Source organism: Corvus kubaryi, unplaced genomic scaffold (assembly GCF_017639235.1).
Source record: "Corvus kubaryi isolate FWS band 111438036 unplaced genomic scaffold, C.kubaryi_AGA036_p1.0 split2-37374, whole genome shotgun sequence".
Lineage (NCBI taxonomy): Eukaryota > Metazoa > Chordata > Aves > Passeriformes > Corvidae > Corvus > Corvus kubaryi.
In genome coordinates, this window is record NW_024582082.1 from 794,193 (window position 1) to 816,162 (window position 21,970).

At 43.5% G+C, this 21,970-nt stretch overlaps 2 protein-coding genes across 4 annotated transcripts; both read left to right on the forward strand.

Annotated features, from left to right (window-relative positions):
• Positions 1 to 8,364: 8,364 nt before the first annotated feature.
• LOC121658154 (mediator of RNA polymerase II transcription subunit 7) lies at positions 8,365 to 10,276 on the forward strand. Of its 2 annotated transcripts, none has more exons than XM_042014691.1 (2): positions 8,365 to 8,414; positions 9,305 to 10,276. In XM_042014691.1, exon 2 carries the CDS (start codon positions 9,323 to 9,325, stop codon positions 10,013 to 10,015), a length of 693 nt encoding a protein of 230 aa, XP_041870625.1. In that variant the 5' UTR covers positions 8,365 to 8,414; positions 9,305 to 9,322; the 3' UTR covers positions 10,016 to 10,276. The 2 variants fall into 2 exon arrangements, with proteins under 2 accessions (XP_041870625.1, XP_041870626.1); XM_042014692.1 differs by having other exon boundaries at positions 8,413 to 8,449.
• A 1,392-nt stretch (positions 10,277 to 11,668) lies between these two features.
• Positions 11,669 to 18,230, forward strand: LOC121658153 (hepatitis A virus cellular receptor 1 homolog). 2 transcript variants are annotated; one of them, XM_042014689.1, is made up of 8 exons: positions 11,674 to 11,974; positions 13,456 to 13,800; positions 14,373 to 14,423; positions 16,327 to 16,406; positions 16,660 to 16,716; positions 17,145 to 17,259; positions 17,561 to 17,600; positions 17,994 to 18,230. In XM_042014689.1, exons 1-8 carry the CDS (start codon positions 11,926 to 11,928, stop codon positions 18,085 to 18,087), a joined length of 831 nt encoding a protein of 276 aa, XP_041870623.1. In that variant the 5' UTR covers positions 11,674 to 11,925; the 3' UTR covers positions 18,088 to 18,230. The 2 variants fall into 2 exon arrangements, with proteins under 2 accessions (XP_041870624.1, XP_041870623.1); XM_042014690.1 differs by lacking the exon at positions 14,373 to 14,423 and having other exon boundaries at positions 11,669 to 11,974.
• The last annotated feature ends 3,740 nt before the right edge of the window (positions 18,231 to 21,970 follow it).

Sequence of the window (21,970 nt, forward strand, 5' to 3'; positions counted from 1 at the left end):
AAATGCACGCGCCCAACATGGACGTGCAGGATGAGTGTCCCTGCTGTCCTCCTAGATGTAGGTCATGCATCCATATTTCTTTAGTGAAGGAATGATGCCTTTCCATTTAGAGTATTTAACACAGGGATTTCATACAATGGATTTTGAGGGGGTTCCCCATGTAATGATTTAGTTGACAAGGTGGTGTTCAGGTGAAGGTTGGACTTGATGGTCCTGGAGGTCTTTTCCAGCCTTAATGATTCTGTGATAACATGAAAATTCCTACTATGTAAGCAAAGAAATTATATCTACAATATACTTGTATCAGGAATGATAAATATTTGCAGCTGGTAGATATTTAAACTGACAGTTACAATAACCGACAATTAATTAATTATCAATGGTTACTTTTACTTAGGGATTACTGACTGCTTCAGGTGCATCTGATGAGGCTGTGGCTGGATGCTGCAGGAGGCACAGGCACAACATGCCCTCTGTGGATGCCATCAAGGCCAGTGGCATCAGCAGTGAAATGGGCACAAACACCCAACCAAGCACATCTGGTTTCCTCAGGCCTCCAGAGCACCATTCAGGGCAGTCAGCACCAGGCTAATTATAGAATTATGAAAAAATTATTATGTATCTAATGCAGTAGTACAACAGTACTGTTCTACTTTAAAACAAATGTAATTCATTTTTCTCTGCTCTTTAATTTTTAATATTTTGTGTATTTTTTGTATTATTGATGTATGATTGTATTGCTGATAGTATTGGGGCTTGGAGAGATGGAGTCTGGTGGAACGTGGGTAAACAGCAAGATAAAAGAAGTATTTTCATTAGTTTGATATTTCTGAAAATAATTCCAGTGATGAAAAATCATTTATTGGTGATGAGTTTAATGTAGCATTAGGGTATAAGGAGGCAGCTCCCTACTGCTGATGTATTTTTAGACTGTTTGCAAGCTCAAAAGAAGATGCTAGATTTATTTTAAATACAGTTCACGAGGAAAAAAATACCAGAACAAATATCAGAATTGCAAAAAAGTGAAGATTTGGATTTGTTTTAGGGCAGTTCACAGACTGAGGTGGGAACCATAGAATATACTGTTTATCTCTCCCCAAAAAAAGTGGCATATCCCTTCCTTGCTTTATATTTTTTAGGCAGTAGGCTCAAGGGATCATTTAATGTTCCTTGCCAATTTTGTTCAATGCTAATTAAGAACCTGCATTTGCCATAAAACCACAATTTAAATATAGCACTTAATGAACAGATTTGTAGAGACTTTGTTGAAGGCAATGCAGAACCATAGGACAGAAACAAGGACAAACTGAAGCTGTTTGCGCAGCTGATGCCTATAAAAAATAAAAATAAAATATTAAAAAAAAAAAAAAAAATATAGTTGTCTTGCTGAAGACAAGATGCAGCAGGTATTGAAACATTTGTCATGCTGAAGTCCAGAAAACCTCTGCTTCGTTCTCGGCAGAGTGACTGAGTGCCAAGAAACCCTTGTGGTGAGATGACACAAGTGTGTGATCTCCTAAAAAAGCATCACTGCTGTCAAGGGGGATTTCATACCTATTTGTAGCCTAGGATCAATGCTCAGGCCAAATTTTCCAATTCTTCTACAAGCCAGTCTGCCTCATGCAGTAGACGTGTACCAAATACGCAGAGTTTGATATGAGTTTTCTAGAATTGAGCCTTGTGTGAGCAGCAGCTATTTGGATAAATTCCAGACCCTGCACCTCCAAAATATAGGACCACCTTTGTGTGCTCATAAATTTCTTTATGCTTGAGAATTTGCTGGTTTAAATTATGCTCAGAGATAATTTTTGGTAATAAATAAAAAAAAATGTGCAGTAGGATGCCCTGATAAACTTACAGATTTCACTGTGCTTGTAACACTGAATTATCCCCAAAAAGATTTGGACCTTGATCAACAAGTATTTCACTTGATTTGTGTCAGTACAGATGAGTTTATAATGACAGTTTTTAGTGGCATTGCATTTTTAGCTAGTAACACGTATTTAGTACTATGACTCCTTCTAGTCTCTTCTTCACACTAACTGTAGTTAGTGTGCAGTTAGCCTTATCAGAAAACTGAACATAAGTAGAAATACAAGGGTGTGGCATTGCAGCTCTACAGAAGAAACAAGAAGCAGAGGACAGCAGAGAGTTGAGAAGCCAACATGGGGACGTCTGAGGGGAGTGATGCTGCTGGAGATGGAGGATGTGGGAGGAGAGGAGATTAACCAAGGTGGTGAGTAGTGGGGGGAGAGCTAAGAAATTCTTTGAACATAGTGACTGGCAGCTTGATTTGTTCATAAGAGATGAGTTCTCAGAGGGACACAGAGAAGGGAGCAATTTGATCAAATACACAGATAGGGGGCTTGGCAACTGCACTTCATTTGGTGCAAATATGGCATGATGTGGCACCATGTCTGACAGGAAGGGGCTGTGAGGGACCAGATATAAGGTAAAAGAGAGAAACAAGGAGAAACTGAGAATATAGATTTGACACAACACATGCAGGAAGACGCACAAGAAAATAAGAAAATAATTGCAAGAAAATAAGAAAATAATTGCAAGAAAATAATCATAGATTTTGTCTCAGAGTGTTAGAACTAGGAGGACTTAGCAGGAGGGATCAGCCACTCTGAGTTTTACATGGTTTAAAGTGAAGGTGGGCCAGCTAAGAGAGTAAACAGGGAAAAAATATGAATGACCCTGAGGCAGGAAACAAGTCAACACAGCCAGATTTGGTTAAACATGGGATTTGATACAAACACAGATTTCATATAAACACAGATTTGAAATAAACACGGGTGTTGGTTTCAGTGAAAGCTGCTAACTAGTTCTGGTTTGCAATATCTTTGTCAGCTGATAACTCTGCTGAACTGGGGAGGAATGTAGGGGCTGCCATATTTTTGTATCCAATCTTGCCACAGATGTACCCCCTCATTTTTCTTTTTTCACTTTAATTCCAAACCCTATGTGTAGCAAGCACACAAATACTTGAGTGTAGCAAGCCAAAACCAGAAGCGAATGCTAAGTCTAAAGAATGTATAGCCAGGTTGACATGGATAAACAAAAACCATATGGTTTAAGAATTGTATTTATATTTAATTGTCCATTTAGGAGAGAGCAACCTGTTTAAGTGTATTTGAACTTCAAAGATCATTATTTACTGACCAATTTTTAAATAACATTCTTAGTTCCTTTCATGACATAAATAATTTGTCATTATCCATCTGGGTGAATAAGGGTTATAACCCTTTTAAAGAAGGCCTCAGGCACTGAAGTGCTTCAGGACCCTTCTACAGCAGAGTAGGATATATAACTGATATAGATAGATAGATAGATAGATAGATAGATAGATAGATAGATAAAAATGCACCACTTGCCTAGGACCAAGTGGCTGCAGAGCTGGAATATGTGAGGATATCTGCAGAGCTCTACACACAAACTACAAAGCCTTCCTGAAAAGGCTCCTCAGGAGGGCTGGAATATCCCATTCACACAAGTACCTCATTTCTGGAACCTGACCTTGTAGGATGGTAGAGTTCCACACTGAATGCTCCTTTCAAGAATTTTGGCAGCACTTTATATTGCACGGTACAGAAATTCTGTATCCTTAGTAGAAAAGAATTAAATATAACTGTCCTGAATATCTTAAAACCACTGTAAGACTAAACTTCAAGATGAGGGGTGATGAATTTTTTAGGTATACTACATCTTCTCTGCTTCAGTGCTTTTATAAACCTTGCTACCATGTATCCTTTGACACTTTTCTGTCCATACACAGGAAAATCTGAAATACTTGAAATTATTAAGATTGAAGTTTGAACTGTTGTGTGCTCTAAATACTCTTCTGTGCTGGGCAAGTTGAGGTTGCAGATAAAGTTCTTATCAACTGTGGCCTCAATGGACTCCCTTTTTTCTTTCAATCACCTTTGTTCTTTCCTTGCTACCTCCTGCAAACTGCTCCATCTCTGTTTAAAAAAAAAGTTATTTTATGGATTGGATTTTTTTCATAGGGGTTTTACCCAGATTATGCAGTTCTCACTTTGATTACTGAAGACTGTGAAAATCTCCCCACCCGCACATCCTGCTCTGATACTGAAGTTTATATCCTGAAGGCGGCAGAGAAATTTATAAAGTTAAATATAGATAATTTTTGTTGCTGTAAAAAAACCAGTCCGTAAGGCGGAAACTCTCTCTCCACTCTCATAAATTGACCTATATCCTTCTATCATGTGCAATATTTGGGTCAGGCTTACTGCCTGGGTGCCAGCTCTTCTTTTACACCAGCTGCTCAATATGATGATTATTACTCAACTTCCAAGCTTCCATAATTCAACCCATTTTGCTACTTAGCTTAGAGTGTGAGAAACTCTTATTTAGGTTAATCAGCTGTCTTGCTTCTTCGGCAGTTCATTATCACACCAATAAACATGGCTCCAGTAGACCCAAAGCACAAGACAGAAAGCCGCAGAAAGAGGGAAGAATTAGCCTGGTCTTTATGAGCCAGATGCATCCAGCTCTCCTCGAGGTCTTACGACTGCACCTTTGAATCTGTTCACACTGCTCCCAGTGACCCAGGGAGTTGCTCTTGTAGAAGCAGAGCAAGATTCTCCTGCGAACTGCTTGGGAGCCCTGGGAAAGTAGATGCCTTGTTCTGAGCATCTGCTGGGAGGATGTAGTGAATTATCCATCATTTGAATGCCTGAAGTGAATAACTCCCAGGGTTGGCAGTAACATAGAGAACATGTTTTATCCTGAAGAACTTGCACGGGGTTAGGACATGCTCTTCTGTGACGAAGGGACAATTAAGCCTTTCCTCAGCTGTTCTCACTTAGGCGAAAATCCAGAAAGGAAAACCGCGTTTCACGGGGGTCATACCCAAACTGGGAATTTGTTCCAGCTTCTTTTATTAGTGCCTGGCTATTGTGGTTCCTGTTTCTGTCTCCCTCTGAAGACAAAGGTGGGACTTGCACTGCTGGCAAAACATGCTGCAGATCCCACGGTTTACCCTGGCGATATGACATGTTTGCCATACCCATGTCACTGATGGCTGGACAGGAATTGCTTCTTCCTGCCATGCAGATGCATTTTTTTTGAGACATGTTCAAATAAGCACTTACCACAGGCATGTGAGCAAGAAAACACCCAGCATTAATGTCTGGCTTAAAAATCAGGTCGGGGGGCTGCTTCCAGAAACAACAGTACAACTACGAACATAGGAAAGAGTGCTGGCTGATTCTATCAAAATACACCTGGATTTTGAGCCCCATCAGTTTACTAATAATAGTGAGATACCTGTTTTATTGCTAAATAACCATGAAAGCTCTCTTCTGATCTTTGAATCTGTTTGAACCTTGTAACAGGCTGTAGAGCAAGAAACAGTTCAGCTGTCATTGCACTGCACTGCATGTTGGTGTGCCCCAGTTTTCACATGATGGGAACATTAAACTCCTTTCCTACATTAGCAGGTGTACCAATAGGCTGCAGCTGATATTTTAGTCCAAGGAGTCAGGAAGAAAAGGCTGCACAGCTCTGCACTGCAAATTCATTAACTCCCAAAGCCACAGCGGGAGACAGGGAGATGGGAATTAACCACAGCAGATGGAGACATAAAGCTTGGTTAAGTCTCCTTCACCCCCAACAGACTCCTTTTCTCTCACCCTCCTCCCTGGTATATCCTGCAACAAAGCTTGTAACCAAAAAAGGAAATTCCTGAGCTCATTGCTTAACCAGGCTGTAAGGTATAACCATAACCTACACCCAACAAGAGACTGGAACTGAGTTTGACTTTGGGGCTGTTTTTCAGTCAACGTGAGAAAAGCACACACATTTATTTAATTATTTATTGTTTAGAGTGCAGTAGCAGCAAAAAAATGAAAGAAATCTGTTGTAGCACAGAAGAGAGCAGTGCTGTTCTAAGAGCATGCTTGAAAACGGGGTTTATATTTACTGTGCTTGTACAATGTTTGCATTCCAGTTCTGCTAAAATAACAGCATACTGCAATGGCACACACTGTACACACTGCTGCTGAATTAACAGAACTGGAGTGCCTGCTACTGAAACATGCCAATTTGCATAAAATTAGTTATGAAGAAAATGAAAATAAACTTAACCAAAGCTGTAAATTAAGATATTGAGTCTTCGAGGCAGAGAATGTCATGGTACTGCTTCACCATCTGCTGAGGGGTGTCCAAGTTCATTCCTACAAGTTGGAGATGATGTAGGAATTGTACTGTGTTATCAGTGGTAGACTTGTACTGGATAGTGTCCTTATTTCAGAAAAGAGCTGGAATGGAGCAGAAAGCAAACTGTAGAGTGCTACACTTGACACTCATCATCATTCTTAATTTCTCGTTTAGAACCACTGTAAGAAGTGTCAACAGCTCCCCGTGGGCTGGAAAGTGTCGTCCATGGGTCTTCTGAGAACCAGCCACACAACCAAGAACAAGACTGAAACATGCTTTTCTTATTTCATTAGCTGACATTATATCCCCTCTGTCTTGGCCACTGTCATACAGAAAATGGGTCAAGGATATCACAGAGATCAAGTAAAAATCCAAGTGCTTGGCTCTCACTGCCTGCTCCTGTTTGAAGTCACAGCATTTTACATCCTTTCTGCATGGCTCACTGAGTGCAGGGCACTAGAGAATCAAGCTCAGCTCCTGTAAAAAGAATGTGAAAGCAAAGTCTGGAAAGCCCAGTAAAACCAAAGGTTTGTTGGTACCTCCTACTACACGGGTTATCTCATTTCTGGAGGCGATAGCTTTTATTCCTTGCCCGTCTTTCCGAGTATGATGTAACAAGATGATTTGAGACAAGATAAGAGCTTTCTGCCACGGAAACGAGGAGAACCATTCCCCTCCCCATCTCCCCAGCCTCCTCCTTTCCTTCTGCCTATGCACTCTCCTCTCTCAAAAAGCTTGCCCTGATGCTCACAGGGTACACACCACAGTTCAGAAAAGCTGAAAACTTAACCCAGAAAAACTGCAGTAATGTTTTCTGTGGGGTTTGGGGCTGCATCAGTTTGCTTTGCAATCCAATGCCCGATGGTGATGGTACAAGCAGTGACAAGAAAGGACTGCACGGCCAGTGCAGGGGCTGGAGGAGCAGCGAGGGAATAAAGGAGAGAGGGATGAGGAAGAATGAATAGGGGTGAAGGAATGAGACCTCCTTTTCTAAAGCAGAAACGTCTTAGTTACAGCATGGAGCTGCAGCCTTGTCCGAATTCAATAAATTGCTTATAAATGAAAACAGATCAGCCTATTTTATAGGCAGGCTTGTATGCACTGTAGATTGTAGAGTGTAGCTTAGTTTGGAATATATAAATATTCAAGTCATTGTAAATTGTAAAGTGTAGCTTAGTTTGGAATATATAAATGTTCAGATATTCTGTAAAATGTGAGCCGTGCATCTTTTCAAGGTTTCTAGTCAAATAAATGTTAACTATTCTGGATGTTCTTTGCATCTTTTTAGAAATAACTAACAGGATGCAAAGCAAGTATCATTCAGTTGCAACTTTTTTGGGGCAGTGATCGATCTGGAAGAGTGAATCTGTAAATGACGCTGCGTGTGTGGCGATGGGTCCCGGTCACACCAAGGCCATTGCTGCCATCTGCTGAGGGAGAGAGAACAGCACAGAAACGGCCAACAATCCTTCCCTGCTGGCCATTCCAGGGAGAAAACCCTGCACAAGCGATGCCAGCAAGCCCAGCTCCACCTGATCCACGGAAAAACTTAAACCCGCGATGTTAACTTCAATTCCTCCTAGAAGAGAACTGAAACAAAAGCAACGGAACCCAACCGTTTGGCCACACTATGGTCAGATTTAGGGTATTCGGCTACAGGAAGGCTGCAAACACTTCCCGGGAGACCTCAGAACTCTTTTCCAACCTAATTGATTCTGTTATTCTGTGATTTCTGTGATTTCTGTGATTCTGTGTCTCCCAGCAGCGGGGCCACCCTGACCCAGCTCCAGCCCCGTCCACCCCCGAGAGACGCCAAGCGGGTCTCTCCCGCCCCGGCAGGTCCTGCCGCCTCAGCAGCGGCTTCTGGAGGGAGCCCCGCACCCTGAGAGGGGGCCACAGAGCCCTGAGGGGGCCACAGAGCGCTGAGGGGGCCACAGAGCCCTGAAGGGGCCACAGAGCCCTGAGGGGGCCACAGAACCCTGAGGGGGCCACAGAGCCCAGAGGGGGCCCAGCGGCCGCGGGACAGCCCCGCCCGGCCCGTGCCCGCCATGCCCGGAACGCCGCGCCTGGCCCCGCCCCCGAGCGAGCTGACTGGAGCAGCGCTTGACTGCTGTGCGCGGGAACCAATCAGAGTGCGGCACCGCGGGGCCGCGAGCCAATGGGGAGCGAGGGGCGGGGGCAGCCGGGCGGAAGCGGCGGCGGCGGCGCTGAGGGAGCGCGGCTGGCAGGTGAGGGTGGGCGGGCCAGTGAAGCTTCTGAGAGGGTCCGTGTCCTCCGCCGGGTCGTGGTTTCGGCTTTTGTCTCTTCAGTACTGGTGTGGCGAGTCCCGCTGCGGGGTTTGGGCCTCCGCAGAGCCCGGTCCGGCGTAGGGCAGAGCGGCGGCGGGTGTGGGCCCGGCTCGGTTCCTCTTGTGGGGTGCGAGTGAGGACGGGAGGCCGCAGGAGGAGCTGCTGAGGTCACTTGGTCTGGTCAGCCGGGAGAAGAGCAGACTGAGGGGGGACCTCACCGCGGGCTGCAGCTTCCCCCCGAAGGGTAGCGCCCATCTCTGCCCTCTGTGCCAGTGACAGGACCTGAGGGAACGGCTGGAGCTGTGCCGGGGGGGTTAGGTGGATATTAGGAAAAGGCTCTTCCCCCAGAGGGTGGTCGGCCACTAAACAGGTTCCCCTGGGTCTCTTTGGTCATGTAGCCCCAAGCCTGAAAGAGTTCAAGACGCCTTTGGGCAACGCTCTCAGGCACAGGCGGGGATTGGTGGGGTGCCGTGTGCAGGGCCAGGAGTTGATCCTTGTGTGTCCCTTCCAGCTCGGGATACTCTGTGATTCTGTGGGGTTTGCCCTCTAGGCCCCAGCTAAGGAAGGGGGTCTCCCTTCTCCCTTTGGCTGCCGAGTTTACAGACTGGTCTTTCATATTTAGGAAATTAAGTGTCCTGTGTGCTTCTGGTGCAGGTAATCCTTAATGAAAAAGTAATAGATTTGCCAGGAGTTTTCTGTATTCAGCACATGGATTTGTCTCTTCTGGCTCATTCTCTTACAGCCACCTCCCATATTTTGTCTTTGTTTATGTTTATATTATAACCTTGTGACACAAATTGTTAACGCCAGTTTCTTGGGTCATTCCTTAGGCATTTCATCTGGCAAGAATGGGTGAGCCTCAGCAAGTGAGTGCCCTTCCTCCGCCTCCCATGCAATATATAAAAGAATATACTGATGAAAATATCCATAAAGGCCTGGCTCCAAAGCCACCTCCACCTGTGAAGGACAGCTACATGATGTTTGGGAATCAGTTCCAGTGTGATGATCTGATCATTCGGCCCCTGGAGAGCCAGGGCATTGAACGGCTGCATCCTATGCAGTTTGATCACAAGAAGGAGTTAAGGAAACTTAACATGTCTATCCTGGTCAACTTTTTGGACCTCTTGGATATCTTGATAAGGAGTCCAGGGAGTATAAAGCGAGAGGAGAAACTGGAAGACTTGAAACTGCTTTTTGTCCACGTCCATCACCTTATAAATGAGTATCGCCCTCACCAAGCCAGGGAGACACTGAGGGTCATGATGGAGGTGCAGAAGCGCCAGCGCCTGGAGACCGCAGAGCGATTCCAGAAGCACCTGGAGCGAGTCGTGGAGATGATCCAGAACTGCCTGGCTTCCCTGCCTGATGATCTGCCTCATGCAGAGGGGGGACTGAGAGTGCAAGTGGAACCCATGGATACTGATGATGGCAGCAACTGCATTGGACAGAGCGAAAAGCAGAGGGAGCGTTCTGGAGGCAAGAGAGATCAGGTTTTGGACAAAGATGCAGCCATGTGCAGCATTATTGATGAAATGACATGAAGAGAACACCTTGTTTTGTTAATGTACCACAGTGAGAGGCAGAAGGGGTTCTGAGGCTACATGTTGTATTTTGTTTTGCTGTTGTATAAGCAGACAAAGCTTTCGTTGTGCACCTGTTGGAGGCTGTGAGTGACTGGGCAGATGAAAATGTTTAATGTTTTGTGACCTGTGTTTTTTTCGTAGAAACGAAAAAGTGTAATTTTTGTTAAATGTCTCATGTGAGGTGGTAGGCACAGATTAAAGTTGGTTTTTCCTGTTGTACTTTCTTTTGTCACTTCCTGCTTGTTTTCAGTATGCCATTTCATAATTCTGTATGCTCTGAGTCAAGAAAAAATACCTGCAGAAATGGTGTTTGTTTCTTGTACAAACAACACACAGGAACTTGGAAAACAGGCACACAGAAGCTCAAATTACATCAAGGCATTTCCTATGGTCTGTGTTTGAGGTGAAATCTAAAGCAGGTGGGTTAACTGTAGTTCTGTAACTCTCATATTCTTCTACTGTGTGACCAGAATGGCTTTCCTGGGATCCTGGCCAGCTGCCTTTCCTGTTCTTGCAGAGCAGTTTCAGGATCCTGCTGGTAATTAGCAGAATTGTTCCTCTAGCAGCTCTCTGCAGTTTCCTCTTTCCTCAGAAACCTCAGGAGCAGAGAGGAAGCCTTTTCTTAAGGAGTTCTGCTTCCAGCTGCTGCATGTGAAAATCACCCTTCATCCCTCTTTCTATCCATTCTTACCTACAGGTGTGTTGCTAATTATCTCTCAGCTATGTTAATCCCTTGGTTTTCCTAATTTTCACTTCAGAAAACGTGTTGGTATGGTGCCTCTGTTCTCCTATAAGGTAGCCATTCAAGGCAAGGTTCCAGTTCTATACCATCTTCCACTTAAATTCATAATTCATAATATAACTCCTTAGTACTTAATTGCATCTGTATATTCATAAATAACTCCTTAGTACTTAATTGCATCTGTATAAAACACTGTGGGGTAGATTAGATGCTTCAGCAAAGAACATTTCTTGGCCCTTGATCACAGGTGCAGTTCTAGTCCAAACAATATAAAAAGACCAGCTATCCTTGAGGAGAGTGTGATGATCCAGGCACAGGGAGAGGGTCCAGGGAACAGCGTTTCTCAAAAGCTGTATTTCAGCATTTGGTCAGAGTGAGCCTTGAGTTTGGGATGACATGGTTTCCACACTACTTTTTCAAGTCTCCTCTGTATTCTGGATGTTTTACTTTGCATTGCAAAGGCCCAGGTGCATATGGAATTTTTAAAAGTCAGATGAGAAAAGACAGCCACTCCATTAGGCTCAGCTGTGTAACAGTTTTCCAATACTACCAGGTTACCTCTGCCAAAGAAAATTTGCCAGAAGGTGCACTGAGTTGCTTCTAAGTATTAGAACCAGAAACTTACAATTAAAAGCTTGAGTAGCTCATCCTAGAAATCTGTTATTTAGCCAAGCCCTTTCCACTTGCCACAGTCTGCCACATACTATGGAATCTTTAATCCAGATGCTACCCACTCTGGCAAAGGCAGGTATGGGCAGCAATCTGGGGCTGTGGATTGCTGATAACTGTGTCAGCCCAGTGCTGCTGTCAAGTTTCACTTACTGTCACCAAACAGATCTGAAAAAAACGAGAAGCAGATTTGTGTGGTGCTGTGAAGTGTTGTCATCTCTCAGTCAAAGCCCTGCCGGCAGGAGCTCAGTGCGCTCGTACCCTGCCCCAGCAGCACTTGGCTGTGCTGCAGGACACAGCCCAACCTCAGGCAAAACAGCCCAGATTGGATTGAGAGGCACCCACAACTGTGCCTGGAGATGATGTGCTAAGAAGGAAACACAGAAGTTCACAAAGAAGATAATTTTTCTTGAATGAGAAGGGTGAACGGGAGCGTTGTTTGTCGTCTTCAGCCACAATGTTGTCTTACCTCTCCCTGAACTGGGTTCTTCTGGTGCTGTTTACAGGTAACCAAAGGGGCATAAACAACTGGATGGAGGTGGGTGGAGGTAACATGCATCCGTGATTCTGAGGGTAGCAAAGAGAAATTTTAATTTGCAACAGGAAGAGAGGCCACATCACAGAAGCTGCAGTTCTCTATGTTAAAATAGAACTTTATCACGGTGGCTCAATAGAGTTCTAATGGCCTCATCTCCTTTGGAAAACAGAAGCATGCTGAGGGTATGATGGTTTTAAAAATGCTCCTTCTTGGGCTGGCTGCTCATTTTGCTTTTTTAGTGGGCATTTTTAGATAATGATGATTTGAGCAGAGAACTTTCAATTGTTTTAGAGAAGGTGTAAAAGAACGACATTTCACTTTGGCAGGCTTTGTGAAGATGAATGCTTAGGTAGACAGTGAAAAGATCAGCTGTGGCTTCTGGTGTTTTTTAACCAATATGAAATTTTATTGGGACAAATTGATAATTTTTCCTTTCTTTTTTTTTATTCTGAGGACGTAGTCCTAGATTAAGAGCAACAGCCATGAAAACAACAGGTTGGGAAGTGGTACTAATAAAGACAGATAGACATTAAAAATTTGGTGCTAAGATAAATTCAGTAGAAAGAAAAGGGATATTACAGATAATTTTTGTAGTTCTTTATTAAGCCTTTTATGACGAGTTTCTGTTTTAACTTCCTTTTCATATTAAATAAGAAACATTGGTTTCAGAAAATTGTTTCCAGTGTGTTATTGTGGCAAAATCTCTGCATGCAGGTTTATTTTTAAATATAATAGGTTAGGAAAATATCTGAGCTGGACTGGGCAAAACAGCTTTTTCACGGTGATGAATGGGCTACTGGGAGTTAGGGCTCACTGTCTTGACCTGCGTAGTGTGACACAGCCTTCTGGAAATGTGACAAATTTATGGGGAAGCAAACAAGTTAGAAACTGCGTAAGAATTAGAGAATAAGGTAGTGGAAGAAAAAAGAGAGTATTTATAATATTTCTAAGAAAAGCCCTGAAAAATTTCTTCTGATAAGGGTGGGCAAAATCTGCCTTTAGGCAAGAGAAAGGAATTCATTCAGCAGTGATCATTCTGATGAAACCTGCAGTTTAGTTCATTGAAAGGGGGGAAGAGTTTCCCACTGTGGTTTTGAGGAAAGTCCGTGTCTTACCGTTCACACGTGTGTGGCTTGGGTTAAATGTACATGAAGGAAAAAGTGAAGAGCCAACAGACTGCACCTGGCTCAAGAGACGCCACAGAGTTCTTTACTTCATTGCCTGCCTGCAGAGGCTGCAGAAAATGTTCTTTCTCTGAACATGTCCCTGGCCTGATCATTACCCCTCACTGCATCACTCCTGCTGGGACACGTCTATTTGTGCAAAATCTGATCCAGCAATGCCTGGTGTTCTTTGAGAGATGGGAGGTTTCAGGACATGCAAGGTGCACAAGAAACTTCCACTTGTGTGTCCTGTGCTGAACAATCATGTTTGTCTTTTTGTCCACAGGCCCCACAGTATCGGAATTAGTTGTGGTAGGAGAGGTTGGTCAGGACGTCACTGTGCCCTGCCACTACAGTGTCCGGGATGGAAATGGCATCACATCCATGTGCTGGGGTCGGGACAGGTGTCCCAATTCCAAATGTTCCCGGCCCATTATCTGGACAGATGGCTGGAGGGTGACAGAGCAGCACAGCAGCAGGTACCAGTTGAAAGGGGACCTGCACAGGGGGGACGTGTCCCTGACGATCGAGGACGCCAGGGAAGCAGACTCAGGGATTTACTGCTGCCGTGTGGAGGTCCCAGGGTGGTTCAACGATCAACTGATTAATCACAAGGTTGTGATAATGAAAGGTGAGTGCAGAGGAGTGCTCTTGTGCGAGTACCACTGTGGTAGATCTGCTCTTGGGTCTGGACTTCAAAGCTTGTGGTGCAAATGATTTCTGCAATCATCCATAAGACTGATCTTGAGGACCTTGCACATCTGCTGTTAGTGCTGCCTCAATTAAGCTGTCTTTGGCAATGTTGTTATCCCACTGCAGACACTGCAATTAAAAAAGGACATGATGTTTTCATGGAGCATTCCTAGAGACACTGAAGAATTTAAAAGAAAGGGCAGCATAAAGTATTCATCCAAAGCTTTGCAATTGCTGCACCTTTTTCATAGACAGCTGTGTTTGATTTTCCCTGCTTGATTCTAGATTAAAGCCCAGGGAGACAAAATTGGTATAGAGAAGCTTTTTATCAATTCTTCCTTTGATTTTTAGTTTTTCCCTTGCTTGTGATGTTATACAGAACGAGTGGCTGAAAAGTGTACTTGTGCTTTGCTAGCAAACATTTATTATGGAAACACTGTCTCTTTCTCACTACATAAATGCCCAATAAGGTTAATGATGTGTTGATTTTGTTTTATTTTTTAACATCAGCAAGGATCTCTACTGCAAGTCCTCACACTTACACCTCTGAACAGACCTCAGGTAACTTTTTTCCAAGTGTTAACCTCATTGCAAATGGGGAATCTTAGGAAGGAAACAAAATGATGATAGAAATGTCTTGGCTAAAATTTACTAAACATTACCAGAGACCAGATCAGAACTTGGATTTAAATTCTGCTTGATATTATACAGAGTACAATAGAAGGAACATGAATATATGGGAGGAAGCTGCTTCCAGGTGTGATGTTTAAGTAGATGTTTTAGTGGTGCTGCAAGGTTTGCTTTTATTTGACTGTTCTTTTGGTTTGTTGGGGTTTTTAGTGGTATAAAATCTCACCTCATCTTCTAGAAATTCATCCCATGAATGGTAAAACACAACTCTTTAGGAGTTTGGTGTACCCACTATTTAATCAGAATTGTTTTATTGGGCTAGCTTAAAAGAGCATCTAATTAAGGCTCCTGCCTCCAGTAGCAGCCAGCAGCAGATGATTAAGGAGGATGGTAGAAAAATGACATTAATTTTGTGATACAGTGCCAAAGTATTCTTCCACCCTGGTGTGTGTCTCAGAGGCTGCCCACGGCCTCTGTGCACATTTAATAACGTGAGGTCCCTCATTGCAGTGGCAGAGACAGTGCTCAGCTGTTACTCACTTGTTTTCTACATTCCCCTCACAAAAGGATAAACTTCTATCACGTACCCACTCAGCTGCATCTTTTTCAGGTGGAAAAAGACAACTTTAATTTCCACTGCACAAGAGAAACCATGTGGTGTAGCAATGGCTTGTTCTCTGGGTTCTGGAAGAAAAAAAAATCAGGGATGCCATTTGTATTTCTCCCTCTGTCTTGGATGTTTCCAGCTAAGGAACTCCAAATTAGTGTTACAACAGCTGCATTTCCTTTTTGGAAGAAGAAGTGAAAACTTTCTCAGACGGTTTCTATTCTAGTTGCAAATAACATAGATTCCATTCTTAGAACTCAGGGGTTTTCTTATCCCCGTGACCTCTTCCTTAGCTGATGGTGGAACAGTGTTTGAAGTTTTCAGAATCCAAGTTAGTGTGTGCATGTTCACACTGCAGGAGATTGGAAAAGGCAGGTGGCCTTGTGCCTCTGATGTAGAAATACTCCAGAATCTCCAATGGAAGCTGATGATCCTATCCTCCTCAAAACTTCTGGGATAAGGGTAACAATTTAAAACACAAAAACAACCAGCTGGGGTTGGCACAGAGTGAACAGGAGATTTTGTTTTCAGGAGGTTTTTATATCATCTGACAACATGTGGAGAAACTGAGACTGATGATGGAGAAGACAACAATTTGTTAACTTAAGTATGGCAAATAGCTGTGCTCAGGGAAACTACCTCAGAATGTGCTGCAGGTCCTTATGCAAATATATCCCATTTTGTTCAGTGTGTTTACTGTATAGCTGCCTGGGACTTTAAAGGTATGCTTTCTGTGATTCTGCATCACGTGCTGCTTCCAGGCCCTGAGCTAATGTTCATCAGTTTTCACCTGAGTTTGCTTTATGCATCATTTTTTGCTTCAAGGCCAGGTTGGATGGGGCATTGAGAAACCTGGTCCAGCAGAAGGTGTCCCTGCCCATGGCAGGGGGTTGGAATGGGATAGGCTTTAAGATCCCTTTTAACCCAATCTGTTTAATGATTCTATGGCCACTGCTTCTTGGCTCCAGAACCAACTGGTAACTCCTTCCCAGTGATAGCAGCAAGAGCCAAGTATTTCTTGGAAGGAGTCCAAAGCTCTGAAAAGGGTGGAAGAAACTTCAATATCAGAGTTTTGTGCTGCCCTCTGAAGGCACCAACCTCTTATGATATGCAGAGACTGCTGACAGACACAGAAGTTCAGGGTCCCAAGTCAGCAGTACAAATTCTTCTCTGTCAAGACAGAAGAGTTCTCTGTGCAAGTGATGTGTTTGTCTTGCCTTTGCTCAGCTCCTGGCAGCACCAGTGAACCCTCCTTTACTGTCACGAGGACCTGGCCAGTGGTTTCTGCTTCAGAAGCTCCTCAGAATGTAAGCATCAACCTTGCTGTAGCACACCTAGAGTGGATGGACTTGAGAGGCTACTGGGTCATCCCTCCAGGTCACTTCCACTGGTTTTGTCTAATTGCAACAGATCCTTGGTTTGTAGTCTGTGTTTTTAGTGGTTATAAAGAGTGCTTATGTGCTCATTATTAGAGAGGGGGGAAAAAACCCTGCTTAGCACGCATAAAGTACTTCCTTCTAGAGGAGGAAGGGCTTTAGCAATATGTGTATTTCCTTTCAGGCCTCTGCTCCCTGCTCAGGCACCTCAGACTGCTTGGATGGGACTGCAAACCTGCAGGTACGGCAGGATGTGGGGAAGAGTGGAACCTGGGCCACCTGAGAGCACAGGGGTGCCCTGCACTCCCCGTGCACTGGGGGCCAAACAGGCAGCTCTGTGTGTCCTGCTGAGTCCTGCAGCACAGGTGGGAGGGTGTGATATCATGAGATATCTTACTCATTAAAAAAATTCACCAAATATTATTAAACCTGAATAAATGAGATTTGTCCTAACTTCAGGTCTTCTGAAAATCTCAAAGACTGAGTTTAACAGCAGGGTTCACACAATTGTTGCAGATTCTGCTTGAAGCTGGGCCTGTTTCTCAAGTTAGGCTTTTGGTCTCAGGTGTACTTTTCCTGCAGAGTTGCAAAACACACCAAAGGCCTTTGGGTACTGCATGGGCTTCTTGCTGTCAGTTCCACTAATGCTCCTTGGCTTGTGTTTGACAGAACACGTCTGTATCACTTCCCAGTCAGCAGCATCCAGAGCATGGGCTGTACGTTGGGATTGGCTCATGTGCAGCACTTCTGCTCATCCTGATTTTGGCTCTGTTCCTCACTAAACGTAAGTACTTTTCATAGGCAGTTACTCAAGGATTGCTCAGGTTTGTCCAGTCACAGCTGTGGCTGATGCCACCTCTCCCACTTCAGGGCAGGGAGCTGAGGTCCCTGGAAGCCACTGCTGTGGCTGCTCACAATGGGAATTTCCTATCCTGAGAACATTTGAAATTCCCTTATTTAGTTTCTTACACTTGAATTTATCTTCGAACCCACTACTTTACTTGCTTCTAATTGTTTAAACAAAATTATTTGTTTTAATTATTCTTTTTCATTCTTTCTTTACTTTCATTCTGGATGGTCCTTAGAATATTTTTACAACACGAAGAAGATGGGTGGCTCTGCAGGGTAAGTTTTCTGTTCCTGCTTTTGCTAATAGGACAAGTGAGGTTGCAGAAGAAAAATGTCAGTGTGCTGACCATTCCACCACATACTTTGGCTTTCTTTTTTAACCTCAAGTTAATAGAAAACATTATAAAAAGAAATTAATAAGATAAATTCAGTAGAAAGCTGCTACTTTTCATTACTTAATAAGCAAAAATGTCACTGTCAGTTCATAGCATCAGGGACTTTGCTAACCACAGGTGTGAATTTTCTCATAAATGGAGAGATGACTCATTATCAGTCATGATCATGTGTTTATGCATATTTTGCGTTTTCTAGTGAGCTGGTTGATCTGTTCCTCTGTGGTTTTATTGTCTGTTTTTAGTTTAACACCATGATTTTTACTCTTTTGTGCAGCTTTGTTGCATTTTGGAGGCCACAAGGCATGAGGAGCCATAATGTCCTGGAAGATGAGAATCATGCAGAGGAAAATGTTTATATCGTGCACTAAGGACTGGATGCATGGCTGCCTTTGTCATTGCTGGGACATTAAATAGTTGGCAAAATGTTGGCTGCTCCCTCTGCTCAGCAGCTGAACGTGACTGCACTACTGAAGCATTATTCACATCCTAATAATAAAACAAATAAAAGCTACACTTTTAATTAAAATCTTTATCAGCCTGTTCCAGAAACAGAAACCGAAACTGGCATCGGTGGAACTTTCCATTTCCTAAGGAAAGTTACGATTATATTTATTATCTGCTTCAAATTCTCGCTTCCTTTTTGGAAAAACAAGAGGATGTGCCTGAAGGGCACAATTGTGTTCACTGTGGATTCTATCTGCCACCTTCCACAGAGTCTGTGCCATCGGAGGGCACAGACTCAGAGCTGTGTGACAAAGATGTCACATGGCCAGTCTCAGTAGTATTAGTAATTTAATACACACTTAGTTGTATTTTCATTGAAATCAGGTATGGCCTGTCCCGGTAACAGCTCAGTAATACAATATTCTGATTCCTGTCCACCTGGAATTAAATCTGGAGGAGCTATGGCTGCTCACCCCTGAGGGGATATTCTTGAAGCCTACAGCATCAGTACTTCAATAGACAGAACACTCACAGCTTGTGTGCAGAGAATTATGACTAAATGTAAGGTTTTTGGCCAAGTACATCACTATTTTTCTGTGGCTTTCTCCTCAGGCACATCTTTACCCTGAGAAGCCCTTGGGTGAAAGGTCTCACTTCTAGGTCTCTGAAAAAAACTGAACAGCTCCCCTCCCCCGCCCCCCCCAACACACACTTAGTGAAGTTAATTAAATTCTTTCCTTAGCTTGCAGAGAAATCATGGACATTGCACAAAATATTGGCTGGGAGTTGGCCCTGCCTTCACACATCTCTAGATATCAAACAGCTCTTAACTCCTACGAATGTTGAATATGTTTGATGGATTTTACCTCATAAACAGGAGGTATCTGGGGCCAAATGCCTTTCCTCCATTGTTCCTCAGTTAGTGATGTGCCTCAGCTTTTATTCCCTGCAAAACAAAATTTTGATTTACTTTAAATAAATAAATGGAGTCAGCCCTGTCAGTATGAATTGCTGAGCAAGAAACACAATACACCCAAATCGTCTTTAAGTGGAAGAATAATTGTCCCCAGTTGTTTTTAAGAACACATTTTAAACAGAGGTTGGGAACTTCCTGAAAGAGCAGAAAAGCAGCACTGGCAGGAGAGACACCAAATCTTACCAATTATTGGTCAAATCATTTAGCCCTGAAGCTCATCCCAAGGAGCAGTGTGGAATTACCCAAAACAGACACTGACACCAGAGGGAAAACTCTCAGATGCATCACAAAGTTTCTAACATGGAGTTAATTTTAAACTCCAAAATGATTTCAACAATGCAGTGAGGCATAAAGGCACAATAATAAAATCAGTAGGTATTTATGTTAACAGCTGAGGCACTTGAGGCCATGGTCTGCTTGTGCTTTAAGGGGAGTGGGGTCAGTGGAGAAGTTCCACCAGCCTTGTCCCAGCTGGTGGAGATGGGAGGGCTTGGGGTGGCTGGGGAGGGCGGGGGTTTCCTCAGGAGTTCCACAGGGTCTGGCTCAGGTGGGGTCTTGCAGGTGAGTGTTCTTGCACAGACTCACAAAGGAGGGAAAGGCTCATCCTGCTGAGGAAGGAAGAAATGGAAAGCAAACTTGGACAGGTGACCCTGGGATGTTTTGTATTTTTACTCCTGTGTTCTCCTGGATCTCTCTGTTGTAGCAGGCTGAAAAGGTTGAAAACGTAGGGATGAATTAATGGCTGACTGAAGAATGGGAGCACAGATATTGGGTGATCACTGATCTTAGGGCCAGGAAAAGTGATGGACAAAACCAGCTCTGTCGTTTTTTATCTTCACATCATGTGTAGCTTTGTGCAAGAAGGTGCTGAGACCAGAAAGGACCTGCTGGTGTCAGACTGTATTTTTGCTCTTGACTATTAACAACAATTACTAACCCCAAATCTCTGCCCCTGCTGCAGACACTGCTTTCCTTCTGCCTGGCTGAGCCTGTTGCTGCTGCAAGTTCCTGCCCCTGACAGGAGCCAGAGGAAGTCTGATCTGGTCTCTGAACTTGGTCTCGGAAAACATCTTCAGCAATTTCTGCTTTCCACAATTTTACATAATCAGTCTCTGCTGGGGTCAGAGTTAGATGTGTGGGGTTTCCAAAATCATCTGATTTCAACTGCTTATGCTCTTATGGAGTTTGTGGTCCATCCTTAAGACTCCGGATCATAAAAGATGCTTGTCCGTAAGGATTTTTTAAATTAATGTTACAGACTGATTCAGACTAATTCTTACATCAGGAAGTTTTTCATGTAAAATAAAGTTCCAGAACATCTGATAACCAAAATCTTGAATCAACCCAAATCTTTCTGCTCTGCAATTACTTGGTAAACAGACTTTGCAAAGTTGTTTGGAGCAAGAACTTTGCCTTGGATATGCAGTGTGATACACATCCACAAAGGCAGAGCTCCCTGGGCTTTTTCACTATCTCCACTTATGTCAGTGGATTTTGGAACAGGCATTTCAAAATGAGCCCTAGAGACAAGCAGGTGGCACTTGGAACCCATTCACCCCTCAGGAGATCGTCTGGCAGCACGTTGAGCTGATGAGGCTGATGAGCTGAAAACTGTCTTTTTTGAGACAACTCTGCCTTTTCTGCCTGCAAGAAGCCACTAGATAGCAGTACAGAAGCAGAAAGCAACTCGTGTTTGTGGTTCTTCCCTGTACCTTTGGATTTTGGATGGCCTTTTTCAATGCACTCTGCTGCTGTTGGCCCAGCCCTGCTATAGGAACAAAGCTGATAGGATGCTGTGTTCATCCTGTGCCTTTCCTGGTTGCCTGTGACATACTGCCTAGTTCTGTCTGGACAAGCTTCGTGGGAATTTTTAGCTGAATAAAGACGCAAATTTGTGTCCCAGGTGAGAGTGAGCTTCTCCCTGCACTGGCATCAGCTGAGCATCAGCTCACAGCCACTGCTGGGTGGTGAGTAATGGGAGAAATTTTGATCATTGCAGGGAAAAAGTCTCCAGGATATTGGATGCCTCAGGTTTCATTAGTCCTGTTCACAGAGCAGCTGGGGCTGTGTGTAAATGGCGTTGTATGAACTGTATCTGGTAGAATATAGCAAATTAGGTTTTTTACTGATTGCCTTTGCTGCTAAAATTTTATTTGCTTTTTTCAATGCCAGCAAGTAGAAGGGTGATATTTTCATGAGCTTGACTATCATGGTAAGCCCAAAATCTCATTACTAAAAGTGTAATGCCTGGTTAAAAGCCCATCATTTTATCATTTGAACTTGGAATTGCACTCCAGTTTGCACTGTGCTACATTTATTTGCACAGAATTTTGTCAGTCTGCAATACTTCATTCCTGACCTTACTGCCCTGAATTACTTTTGCTTTATTACTCAGCTGTTCCAGAGAAGAACTTCCAAAGAACTTATTTGTCAATTGGTCAGAAAGAAATAAAACAGTCAGAAGGAGTGAAATATATTTCTTGAAGATGATGTTGCATTTCTTTGGGAAGGATGTGGTTTTGGCAACAAAACATTTCCAGCTACTTCCTCCAAGGCTGTTATTTGCAAACAGAAAATATGAAGCTGGGAAAAGAGAAGGGTCTTCAAGCAGAAGGCAGAAGCAGGGGAAATGAAGGATTAAGCAAATATAAGTGAAGACAAAGTCTGAGGGGAGATTATACCTAATATTTAGGGGTGTAAAAGCACAGAATGTGTTCTTGCCACTCAGCAGCCCGGAACAGAACTGGGCCTTAAGAGTACCAGGGAATGGCAAAGCAAATAGAATATTGAAATTTCTGGTGGTAGCACCATGCTGAGTGTCTTGGAAGAGG